This window comes from Bicyclus anynana, chromosome 12 (assembly GCF_947172395.1).
Source record: "Bicyclus anynana chromosome 12, ilBicAnyn1.1, whole genome shotgun sequence".
Classification (NCBI taxonomy): Eukaryota; Metazoa; Arthropoda; class Insecta; order Lepidoptera; family Nymphalidae; genus Bicyclus; species Bicyclus anynana.
The window spans coordinates 8,011,211-8,024,908 of record NC_069094.1 but is presented as its reverse complement, the minus strand read 5'-3'; the positions used below and the strand labels follow the sequence as shown (position 1 = coordinate 8,024,908).

Below are 13,698 nucleotides of genomic sequence, written 5' to 3'. Positions count from 1 at the left end.
TACTTGGCAAATCTTAAGTTGAATCATCGATTGGCCTTTGTAACGATCCGTTGTTAACGGGGATTTCCAATGTCAGGTGGGATAAATAAACAAACATAATTTGAAGATGCTCCTGAATATATCGTCTAATGCATAAATTATGAGTCAATTTTCATTGAAGAGCCAAAATTAAAACAGAACATTGGCTGATCAAATTAAAGCTTTTTAATGTCTAACAAAACAATGTTGTGGAAATATTTATTTTTTCAGATAAAAGAGAATTTTTCTTTGTAGTCCATGAGATAATTTGGACAATTTTCATTTTAAATTTTTTTTGTAACGTTTTCAATGGTTTCATAAAAACTAAAAGGATGACGTTGTTTGTTCTGTAATTTATATTAACCTCGTCGTTTTTACATAGATCGATTAATTTCAATGTCGTTATAAAAAAGTGCCCTATTAACCATATTTTCTATGTTTTATATTAGGGAAATTCAAATTAGAATACATACATAATACATAATCAAAATTATCTACAGAAAACATTAAACAACCGTACACGTTATAATGGCAATTATTATCATGCAATATAAATTCATTGATTATGCTGTTGAAATACTTTTTAATCAGATAAATAGTTATTTGCTTTCATTAGTATTTTATATATTTTTCATTAACTATACATAAATATGGTGCACGGAAAAAAACTGTGTTATTAGTAAATTAGGTAATAGTTTTAGGAATAGAGATAGAGAAGTGTGATTTTTGAAAAATAGGGTAAGTAGAGCTGTGTGTGTTACCAACGGGTAGAGTTGAATCCTGAAACATTTGAACTATAATTTCTATATCAATAGACAAACTAAACATGTTTACATATTGACTGATGATATTATGTTTGAGATGAGTGTTGTCTGTGTTCCCGTATTGAAAGTGATACTCATTCTGAGTGCACCTTCCGAACAGTAGGATAATATTAGCTGTTGATTCATAAAGCGGTCGCGAAAGTAGACTCGTCAGAAATAGTTTTCCATTGCGTCAAGCAAAACGCGTTCTTTTCTATCATGAATCTTATTTATATAATTTAATAATACGGAAATACGAGTATTATATCTATACTAATATTTGAAGTTGCAGATATCTCTGGATATATTGCACTGTTTTTGAAAACCAATAATAATCCATGGTATTATAATGGACTATATTTTATCCCAATATTCCCACGAAAACGGCTACTACGCGAGTGAAACCGCGTAGCGTCTGCTGGTACTAAGATAACATCATCTGCTAATCATTATCATCATCATTATTAGCCGATAGACGTCCATAGCTATCTGAACATAAGCCTCTTGCATGGACTTCCAAGCACAACGATCTCGAGCCGCTAGCATCCAGCGGCCCCCTACAACCCGCTTAATATCCTCGGTCCATCTAGTGTCGGGTCAACCAACACTGCGCTTACGCAGGGTCACCATTCCAACACTTTGGGACCTCAACGTCCATCGGCCAACAAAATTGTCTGCCGTTTTTTGATGGGAACGAGGTATACATCGAAAATTTTTCCACCAATAAATATATCTGTATCTTACGTCCACACTACACAAAGCTATAAATTTAAATCGAAATACACACACGTGTAATTTTAACATAATGAAACATTTATAAACGCAGTTTGTTTATACACATTAGATCGTGATCATATACTTTTGAAAGAGGTAACGTCTAGCGAGGCAGGTCCTATGGTGATTGGTCTCAGGCTATTAAAATTGTCATGAAGTCATAATATATCTGTGCTGTGTGTACGATTCAAAACGTGAGCCACTGCATCAAAAGTCATTGATTTTTCGATTTGTAATTGAAAACTGTATAGAGTAGACATCTCCTGAGGATGATCCGGTTAAGAAGAGAAACGCATGAAGAGGATTTTCCATTCTGGGTGACATTGTCGCTTGGATTTGTCAGTTTTTCATTAATAGCTTAACATATCAAACACTATTTATAATGAACCTTCGACTTTAACGAAGAAACGACACCTTCAATAGTAGGTATACACATTGTCAACAAAATATTCACCTGCACCACCTGTTCTGTCATCACGTTCCAATTAATGAAAAAAGTCGTAATCATATCGTGATCAGCTTTTGGAAGACATGAAGACGTGAATTCAATTTCCTTATGAAACCTTTTGCTATCTTGTCTTGCATCTTCTGTTCGTTCGTCATCAACCCATATTCGGCTCACCGTTGAGCTTGAGTCTCCTCTCAGAATGAGAGGGGTTAGGCCAATAGTCCACCACGCTGGCCCAATGCGGATTGGCAGACTTCACACATGCAGAGAATTAAGATAATTCTCTGGTTTTCAGGTTCTCTCACGATGTTTTCCTTCACCGTTTGAGACACGTGATATTTAATTTTTAAAAATGCACACAACTGAAAAGTTGGAGGTGCATGCCCCAGACCGGATTCGAACCCACACCCTCCGGAATTGGAGGCAGAGGTCATATCCACTGGGCTATCACGTCATCTTCTGTTACGTAACTTTTTTCACATTGTTTAAATAATATTCACTGGTAAAATGATTTCTTCTGTATATCAATCAGCTTTTGGTTAAGACGGCACAATTTACTTTTCCTATGTCCCGCATAATATAATTAATAATTAGCACTTTTGGATACGAACGAATCAAAATTTTACACTATGCTTAGGTTTTAAAACGAGTACCTATAGTAGTAAAGTAGACACAAATTATTTCGAATCAATAACTGGTATAAAATATCAAAAGAACTCACTTAACTTTGAAGTACTTAAAAAGTGAAGTAGTTACTTTACCTACGTATACTATTTCAGACATTTTCGTTGATATTCGTTCGCTCTCGAGTATGTACTAACAATACAAAAGATCTTTTTGTCACTTGTTACAAAATATTTTTAAATTCTTGCCAAAACTTTTAAGCCAATCTCACAACAGGTAGGTGTGAAAAGAGTGACGCAAATATTAAATAGACATTTGTAACACAAATTACGTGTAGGACGTTACACTTTAGACTGAAATAGTTTTTGTAGATGTTTAATGACCGAGCGTTAAATGTTACAAAAGATTCATTAGTTTGAGTTAAAATCTTTACTTGTTTTCAGGGGCAGCTACTATCGCTGTATCAGCCGTATCAATGATACGGGGCCTCCGGACTCCAGGGGCCCTGTTGTGTACGTGGTAGTTAAAGAAAATATTAGTAAACTTTAATCCACAAGCTCACTGAATTTCCCGGAGTCCTGGAGAGACGTAAGTATATAAAAACCAGCTTATGAAATTTTCGGGTTTTTTCGCTTGTCTATTGGGCCCCAAAACTAACTTTGGTACTTTTTGTTAAAAATCAAGAATGGCACTATAATATAAATAAGCCCAGTGGATATGACCTCTGCCTCCGATTCCGGAGAGTGTGGGTTCGAATTCCTTGGCATGCACCTCCAACTTTTCAGTTGTGTGCATTTTAAGAAATTAAATATCACGTGTCTCAAACGGTGAAGGAAAAACATCGTGAGGAAACCTGCATACCAGATAATTTTCATAATTCTCTGCGTGTGTGAAGTCTGCCAATCCGCATTGGGCCAGCGTGGTGGACTATTGGCCTAAGCCCTCTCATTCTGAAAGGAGACCTGAGCTCTTCAGTGAGCCGAATATGGGTTGCTAAAGAAGAAGAAGAAGAAGACTATAATATATTTTTTTAAATTTCATAATTGATTAATTATTAGGATTAGATTAAAATTAAAATAGATAAGTCGGAAAAGATAAGTAAGATATAATAAAACAATTAATTGTTCAATCCGAGGGAAGCCGGAATATGTAGTGAATACGTATAGGTATAATTTAGTTTACATAATTATAATATTAAAGTGTTTACCTTTGGTGTAAGTAATAAAGGTGCACTTTTATTTAATTGAGATAAGTATCAAAGTTATAATTGCAGTTGTGAAAAAACACGATAAAACTTTTAAACATCTCCTTTGAAAAGGCGGAATTTCAAAACTTTTTCTAACTAGGTAACAACACTATCTTCGTAATATTGTGTAATTTAAAATCATTCTTTTAGTGTTAGGTACCTACATGTTGATGTTGTTGTTAAATTAGAAGTATTTTTTATATGTACTTGTGTTAAAACTTTGCCGATATTTTTATATTTTGTTTAAAATATATTTGCCAATAAATTATATAAATTACATATAGGTATATGATGTGACCTATTTGTGGTGCTTTGTAGTTTCAAGTTTTGTTAGCAACCGAAAATTAAAATCCCAACGCAAAATCACAAGCAACAAAACAAAAAATCGTGACTATAGTAGAAATGGAGTCAAGGTATCTAGGTTCTATCTAAGAAGGTAGAAAATAATTGTTCTATCTACAAGTGGTTCTTAACCGGTGGTTCGTGGACCAGGGGCGTAGCTATATACCAATTATACGGGGTTAAGTCATACATAGGTTAAGTCACTGTCATATTTACTTTAAGCGAGCATTTTTTTTCTTTTTCAAAAATCTTTACCCTTCGTTTGGGCCCCTTAATTATTTATGACACAGGGCTCCTCCGAGGCACGCTACGCCACTGTCGTGGACCGTTGGTAGTATCTGAACGAACCCTGTATTCCGCCAGGCCATAATAAAATATACAGATGATAAAAATTATGCAGTCATACAAAAATCACACTCAATGTATGTAGCTAAACTTTCTTCAGTTTCAAAAGCTAGTTTCTCTGGCGCAGTTGGTAAAGTTGCTTTCTACAGAGAGGTTCTGGGTTCGACTCCTAGTTTGGCTCAATTTTGGATCGGCTGCGTTAGTTACTAATTAACACCGATTTCTTAGGGGCGTCTTTATCTATGATGCAAGGGATGCGTAGCACTCGGACAACGAGTTTGAAGGGCGCCGGGCGTAAATAATTGTTAATATTTTTGTACGAATTCAACTTTGAACGCACGCATATTAGAGGGCGCAAGGGATGAATGCACCCAGGCGCAGGGTGCTACATATTATTATGTTAGAGACGCCTCTGTTTACCATTCCGCGTAGAGGTATGGGTAGAATACGAGTAAACTTGTAACTCTTCCGAGTAAGCCCGCTGCCATCGTGGACTGTATCTTAAGGTACTTAGCCAAAGACACGTCCAGGGAGAAATGGGACCTAATAAGAAGTTTTCTGGAAAGCATAATGAAAATAAAGGAAAGAAACTCGGAAAGTGAGAAAAGACCGGTGATAGGCCGAATGGCAGGTACACCAGTGTTCTGAAGGCAGAAGGGGTTTTTCCGGTAGGAGTCCGGCATTACCCAAACGGGTGTCCACGAGTATTTTCCCCCCTATAGAAAAAAGGTAGTTAACACAAGGTGACATTGCAGTCAAGGACTTGTCATTGAATAAAGGAATGAGTAATCAGCTTGTGTAATTAAATCTTGATTTTGAATAAATTATAATTATCTATGAGTTTGATTATTAATAAAAAAAAAATAAAAAAAAATTAATTAGTCATTGAAAAACATAATAAAAATAAATAAACGGTTAAAAACCACTGATCTACGTCATTCACAAAACAAAAAAAAAACTAAACGGTTAAGAACCACAGATCTACAATTTGTGCTTGAATGACGTGAGGTGCTACTTCACTAATCTACCAGCAACAGCGAGGGTACCTTTAGTAGCCTTCATGAGATCGGAATAAATATACGATGTGGAGTTGATTTGGCCGTCCCAATTACGATTCGGTTTCGTCTTTCTCGGCGGCCACATTTGGTCAAATCTTCGTTGCGTGCGGACAAGGTTCTCCAAAATCGCCTGGATTTGGGTGGGGTCTAATTCTGACAAAGCAGTTCATTATTCCGTATTAGTAAGCATACAACGCGTTACTTTGGAAGCATTCAAGCGATAGGAAACAAAGTATCGCTTGGAGTAAGAAATGTTCATCTTAATTTTTGACGTGACAACGTCTTGTAATTCGATGGAGCCGACTGCACACTCGAAAAACGATGACGTCATGCGTCGTTCCTGTATATTATGGTCTATGAAGATTATTAAACAGTATTTTAGAAAAACATTACATTTTCTTTTGAAAAATGCCACCATTCCATCATTAATTTAATAATAATGCCGAATAGTTACACCACTGCCTTTCTCCGAACCAACGAATTTTGGTGTGCATCCTAACTGTGTTAGCTACACAGTTAGGATGCACACCAAAATTAAGGCCTGAATAAATTAAAATATTTTCTATTTTACATTAACAGTAATATTATTATAACAGTACTGGTACGTACTAGGTAATCCTTTGCGGCTGCGTTCTTCCTCCTCTAGCATGCGCAGAACGGCCGAGTTGGCCAGATTGGCCGGTTTGTCGGTACCCGGGTTATGGAAGTTAATACTGCAACAAGAGAAAAACATTATGATTAATTAATCAAAATCCTATTTAAGCGAACGTCTTCATCATAGTAGCTTCAATTTTTAATTTCAGTTCAATCAGTCGAAAATCTAAGAAGATTTATACAAACTTTAATCCCCTATTTTATCTCCTTGACAATCTTTAAAAGATAGTTCATCCATTAGGTCTTCTAAAAAAGTCAGTCAGAAAGTTTACACCCGAATTATTTGCGAACGAAGTCAATGTTGTGCGTTAGTATAGTACAATCATGTATAATAATTAATATACTCTTGATTATCACCTATGTGATATATAAAGCCTATGCTTTTTATATCGATATTCCCACGAAGAGAAGAGAAACGTGGTCTACACGAGAGAAACTGGTAATTAATTATAATTGTATCACTAGCCAATATACGAGCACCAATCACCAATAGAAAGATTTATTATTTCAAACTAAATATACCAAGCATAACAAATTAACACGGGTCATTGTAACGTAACAGTCATTAGAAACTTTCTGTTTGTCAGATGAATTTAAATGGCGTACAGAAAGTCGCTAAAGTACCAAAAAAGGTGAATTTATCGCGAAGCAGGAAACTTGTGGGAAAACGCGGCAAAAACTTGTCACAATGCGTAAGTAACTTTGCTCTGATTGTATTTCGCAGTTTCCCATTGTATCAGGTTATACTGATCGGGGATTTAATGAACTTCTATTCACGCAGGTAATTAATTAAACAACCCACTTTCATAACGAGAGATTCTCAGTTCAAAGTTTTTTTTCTAAAACAAATAAAACGGTAATTAAGAAAATTGTATTGTTGGTAACTTAATCCGTGATATTTAACGAAGATCCTAATAAATATTGTTTTTAATACAACTGACTTCAAAAACATAAACTCAGGAAACTGCCATTATAGTATTTTTTATCTACTGGTCAGTTTAAAGCCGTGCCAAGCCGGTGATGTATTAATTCAAAGGCAGGCATACCAAAAGATTTCGGTTTCTCGGACAGTGTTATTTCATGTGGTTCATTTAGAAACGTACGAAATCATCACAGCTTGGCGACGACTTCAACCTGATCAGTGGGTAGAAAATATTATAATAGTTCTACTATATGATTACCAAGACTATACTCGTTATTATATGAGTACCTATGTAGTATCTACGTAACAAAATTAGCCATTGATATATCATATACATGACGTGAATCAAACACAGTTGAATTCGCATTGTTTGCGTTTAATTATAACATTGCAAAGGGCAGTCACGTGAACTATATATTGTCCCTCAGGAATCAATATCATATACGAATGAGTGCGTGCACTTTTGTATTGTATAATTTTAGTACTTTTATCATATTACCACTGCTAGAAATAGGCCTCTTGTCGAGATTTCCAAACACTTGCATGCATTTTTTTTTATTCTTTATATGTTAGCCCTTGACTACAACGTCACCTGATCGTAAGTGATGATGCAATCTAAGATAGATGCGGGCTGACTTGTTAAGATGATGATTAAAATCCACACCCTTTTCGGTTTCTACAAGACATTGTACCGGAACGCTAAATCGCATGGCGGCACTTATTTGCCGGCCGAAGCCTACCACCAGCCAGTGCTGGACCAATTAAGAATATCTAAATCGAACCCGAGACCTACCCAGTAGGAGTAGGTATATTCGAATATAAAAAAATACTTGTACTTTATTCCATTACTTTATAAAACATATATAATATATATGTTTTAAAACGAGACCTAACTTACCATACATAATATTTATAAATTCTAGAAAATATCTGATATACTTGTGACCATGTTGAATGAAGGCCGTTTTGGATTTTTTAATTGCAATGTAACTATAGCGAAGTCAGTTGGTGCACATATATTGTAGGTATGTTTGCACTTTATTGAAAAAAGATTTAATAAATGTATTTTCATAGGATATATGGATTTTATTTAATCAACAATTAAGATAATAAACAGTCAATGATAGGATTTTATCTAGTCTCACATTTTTTATTAACTGTAAGTTGATTGATAACTTACTAAAACTGGATAGCCAAATGAAGGTATATTTAGAACATTGTGATATCGTTAAAAAATCCTCTTTAAATTAAATTATTTGAAAAACAATAAAATAATTCAATATAATGCGGTTGTTCGTCGGCCTCAGATCAACAGTATGGGAAGGTTAAAGAGGCCTTCATCGCGTGTCACGGCTATAATTACTATGTTACTATTTTTAAGAATCATGTTTTATTAAAGTGTTTACAATTGAGGCTAAGTGACAAATGTTCACCTTGCATTCAATATTTTGTGGTTAATGTATGTATGTTTGTCTACGTGTTTGTAAAAGCTTGGTGTTAAACTGTGTTATACGACTGTGTGCTTAGTTTTAAACAAGTTTGTAAAATGGTGGTAAACAAAAAAAAAATATACCTTGGCTGAGTTTGTTGTGGGCTCTTCAAGGCGCGTTTGGAACCCTCGTAACTTTAATTTTAAGTTTTCGACTGTTATTACCACCATTAGATTAAATTAAATTATGACATAATCTTGACCTTTCAAAAATGCTTGTAAACTAAGCCTAATTGAAATAAATGAATTTTAAATTTTTTGTCTTTTTTTTGTTTTTACAATCTGATAATTATTATTATTGAAATCATAGGTAGAAGAAGGCATATTTGATATTATATTTAAAAGATGAAATATTTGTCCTGTTATTATTTTTTTTATGGTATAAGACAGTAATTATTTTTAATTAGCTTTTTTATTTGCTTGATGTCCTCTGTAGGACAAAGTCATCGGAACCTGTTTGACCTTTAAAGTTTTACATTGCATCGAGTGATGGAAGTATTTTGTTTTCTTCAACAAGAAAAATCCCCTAAAAGATATGCTCATTTTTATTTGCTAGCTTAGTTTCTTAAAGACAATTTCGCCTAAACAGAATAAGACCAGCGTCAATCTTTACAAAGGAAATATAAGGAAGGAAATAACAACACATAAATTATATTTAATTTTTATTGTTTTAATGATAATTTTAAAACGAAAACTGCTGAGGTTTATGCCGACCTTTACACACACACTAGAATCTGTCTTTAAAGCTGGTGATATTTTTTTAAAACATTCAAAGTTGACGTTTCAAAAGTGATTCTTGTACTAAGCTTTTTATTCCCCTAGATCGTTCAATCGAATCGACAGTATGAGCTTCGATCTCGTATCTAGTCCTCTCTGTTTATAGTATTATGTTAAACAGAGAGAGATAGAGATGAATTCGAAACTTGCACTTGCGAGTTTTACAAAACATCATTACAGAATAGGCCTCCTGGAAAGGCTTTGCTATCAGGGCGCTATCAAACTCCGAAGTCATCAGTCAATTTAGTTTAATACTTATTTATATGTACGTATTGCATAAAGCCATCAAATAAAAAAATGTCCAGAACGATTAACCGTCAAGTTTTGAACTGTGCGTAAGTGAAGTGCTAAATACCAGTGTATTACTTAACGAAAGTCCTGGAATTGCACACCTGTAATTTTATTCGATGACGACAACAGTAAGTACCTTTAGCCATATAAACTTAAAACTTTTATATGAGACTTTCTATCTCTGTACGTATACCTAGATTATGAAGAGGATGTTGTTTGACCAGCATCAAAAAGGGCGGGAGTTATTCGGGCCGTATGTTTGTAAGCGTGGAATTTTATCAAAAACTACTGCTTTCCATTTGTATGTGGGGATATCGTTATTTAAATGTATATAATTAAAAAAAAGTTTTATGATTTTAATGTATAAATTGGATGCGGCTTCTCAGCCGGTTTTCGTCATTTCAGACGATATTTTTTTATTAAACAATACAGTCAGTTTTATGAAATATTACTATTATATTTTGAAATATTATCATATTTTAAATTAGCTTATTTTTTTGTTTTTTTTTTTTATGTTTGGTCATTTCTTATCTATCTGGGCATTATTCATTAAGACGCTAGTTTTCCCAAGTAAATCCCGATCCCAAGGGAATTCCGGGATATAAAAGAAGGCTATATATTTCTCAATAACCTCTATCTTTTAGTTCTATTAAAATCAGTTTACCCTTTCCAGAGATTAGCCCCGTCAAACAAACAGACAGCCAAAAATTTCCAAAACTATGTTGAATTGCCTATAAGCACAGTTAATATTAAAATGATAAAACACAGTTATTTTAAAATCACAGACGGACGCTTCAATTTTATTTATGTGTGTTGTAAGTGGAATATTTTTAACTTTAAGTACGTACTCGTAATTAAACAAAAAAACTTGAAAAACCTTGTAATATTATGAATTTATTACTTACCTGCTCAGTCCCACGACCATCTTGCGATGTTAAATATGACAATTATTTTAATTAACGAAAATTAAATTGACCTTCGATGCCAAATGAAAATGATATGATAATCTTTTAATAAAGTTAGTGTTAATTTAATACACTGTTAGTACTAATTAAATGAATGCAAAATTGTTATTGATATTTGATTTTTATTTATTTATGTTTGTATTACTTCGAGAAATGGGACTGTAATTTATTTATGTATATTTGTTTATTAAATGATATTTACTTATTTATGTTATAGGTTACAACGAATGCGCAGTGAGGCGCCCGCGGCACGCGTTCGACTGTGCTAACTCAGTCTCCGCACCAATGTCCTTCTATACTAGACGGGAAAGATATTAAAGATTGGTGAATAATAGCAATGTTGGATCACGCGCCTATTAGTAGTCCCTAATACTCAGTATTTATCATCATCATCATCATAATTAGCTTGTTAATGGCCCACAGCAAGGTCAGGCGTCCCTAGTTATAAGATAGAGGATATGGAGCTTGAAACCACCACGCTGCTCCAATGTAGGTTGGCGGGTTGGTAAATTCTTTATCGACCATTGTCATGATGTTTTTGATAATTACTGAAACCGACAGTTTAACGGGTTTTCCCGTTTTTTTTATTATCTGTTATTTCTTTTTCTTATTTTGCTATTTTGTAGCTTAGCTTAGTTTTAAGTTTTACTGGCCGAATATAAATATTTCTCTTTCTTTCTTATAACTGTTAGTGAAATTATCTTAGAGGAAAGAAAAGCTCATTATTTCATAGCCGGACCCAGCTTGACTTGGAGGCTTGATTGGACAATCGAGGCAGCCATAAAAAAAATAGCCCAGTAGTAAGTTTACTTGTGTTAGTAGTTAGTTATATTTTAAAAATTAAAAAGTAGCTTTTAACACGTTTATGTGAATAAAAGTTGAATAAATAAAACAAATGCATTTTTAGTTAATACAGTCATTTGAATCAACGTTACATTCATAAATATAGAGATTTATTTTGGTACATACATTCTGCTACTGGAATGCAAGTAATGCAAGCGCAAAGCTAATCATATGCCTAGGTACGCAAATGTCAGTGCCCTCGAAACGTACTTCCTTAGTACTAAATTAACTATAATTATTAATTAATATTCATAACTCATATTTCAAAACTAAAAACTTCGGTCTGATGCTTTTGTTTAAGAAGATAAGCTTTTCTGTGATTTGTCGACGTTTATTACTGTTTATTAACCGCCGACGAAAAAGAGGGGTGTTACAAGTTTGATGAAAATCGGCTTAGCTGTTTAAAAGTTTGGGGGTGAAAGCGCACTGAAAGATAATATTAATGATTTGATCAAGAGTGTAATTAATAATTTCATGATCTTCGGGGGCTTTTCAAAATTTTAAATTTTATCTTGTTAGTTGATATTATTTATGGCATTTTATTTCATAAATTTTCCATGTTAGTTAGTTACCCATTTACCTGTTTCACATACAGGTAAATGGGTAACTAAAGGTTTGATGAAAAGACGGGTTATGCATTTTCTCAAATTATTAGCTGAACTACTTTTGAAAGCAACTTTAATGTAAAGTCTACTTCGAGCTTTTAGCATATAAATATAGAATCTGAAAGTGTTAATTTATGTATTAACATATCTACTTCTATAAAATTAACTATTTGACTATTTAAATAGGTAGTAGGTACATTATTTATACACATTAGACCTAATTAATTATAATTATTGTACCTTAGTCATATTGTACATCACAGCGACACAAAACATGAATTATCTTATTTTCGCTCGTTTACCAATGCATCCAACTTCCAATTTATTTGTAACACACAAATAAATTGGAAGTTGGATGCAAGTACAACAATACGACCAATCCAAACATCAAATACAATATGTAAGCTCTAACCCAATTTCGGATGAAACGTTTTCGATCGTATAATCAAATTTTGGCAAGTTTATTGGTACGTCATAATTATCCCGAGATTCGATCATCTGAGTCATTACAATCATTGTGTAGCTATTGTTTATCGCTTTGTTGTTTTCTAATTGTTATTGTCAGTGGCAAGTGATTCATTGTGACACTTGTTTCGTATATAGACGACACGTCGTCCCCTATGAGAACTAAATATAGCGTCTTAAGTCACAGGATGACTTAGTACAAACGTGCAAGCGTCTATTCCGTCTAATATGAACAGGTTTAGAAATCAGATTATAAAATATCTAAATTATATCTTTCGTTTGATGAAGTGACTATTAAATCTATATATCCATCTACTCTACTAATATTATAAAGAGGTAAAGTTTGTGGTATTGTAGTGGGTAATCTCTGGATCTACTGAAACGATTATGAAATATTCTTTTACCACTAGAAAGCCACGTTGTTTGTGAGAGTCATAGACGTAGTTTTATCGCTGTATTTTCACGGGAACGCGAACGCAGGTGAAACAGCTGGGTGTTGGCTAGTATGGTATAAGCGGTGATGCATTTTTAAATCCAACATCACAAATAACTCAAACGCTTTCATTGTTTTGTAGTAGGCTTACTCTGGGTCAAATAGAAACTTCTTGAACTTAGAAAAAAACAAAGGATACGAAGATATTTAGAGTCTAGAATTGACATGAAAATAAACATGATAAAATTGTACTTAACTTAAATTGTCTATTTATTATTGAATACCTAGTTGCTACATTATTCTTCTTTTGAGCTTCTTGCAATTTGTCAGAATGCGAAAGAACTTTTGAACGAATTTTCATAATAAATATTTTATAGAAATGGACGAAGGACGTTTAGATAATACATACCTACCTATTGTGTTATATAATTAATTTACAATGTAATGTAAAATACCATCTAATAATAAGCTTTTTAGCTTAATTAAACAAGCAAATCTTATTAAAAAATACATTCGCACAGGTCTACGTAGGTAATTATGGTGTTGTTAATTTTCTACTACTTTGCTATTTGACCACAACACATTCAGTAGTTTGC

The 13,698-nt window shown here is 33.6% G+C and overlaps 1 protein-coding gene across 8 annotated transcripts in view; it reads right to left on the bottom strand.

Moving 5' to 3' along the window:
• The window catches only part of LOC112042856 (uncharacterized), a 35,892-nt gene that overhangs the window by 13,573 nt on the left and 8,621 nt on the right, over positions 1–13,698 (bottom strand). For 4 of the 8 annotated variants that reach the window (XR_002886637.2, XM_024078033.2, XM_024078032.2 and 1 more), the window contains exons 4-5: positions 6,268–6,371; positions 5,647–5,811 (exon numbers count right to left, since the gene is read on the bottom strand). Coding sequence is in view for 7 of the 8 variants with exons in the window: in XM_024078033.2 (XP_023933801.2) it covers positions 5,647–5,811; positions 6,268–6,371 (269 nt within the window). In the remaining variant the exon portion in view is untranslated. Of the gene's footprint in view, positions 1–5,646; positions 5,812–6,267; positions 6,372–10,696; positions 10,922–10,958; positions 11,098–13,698 lie in introns of those variants that run through there. The other 4 variants (XM_024078037.2, XM_024078036.2, XM_052884765.1 and 1 more) reach the window with 3 other exon arrangements.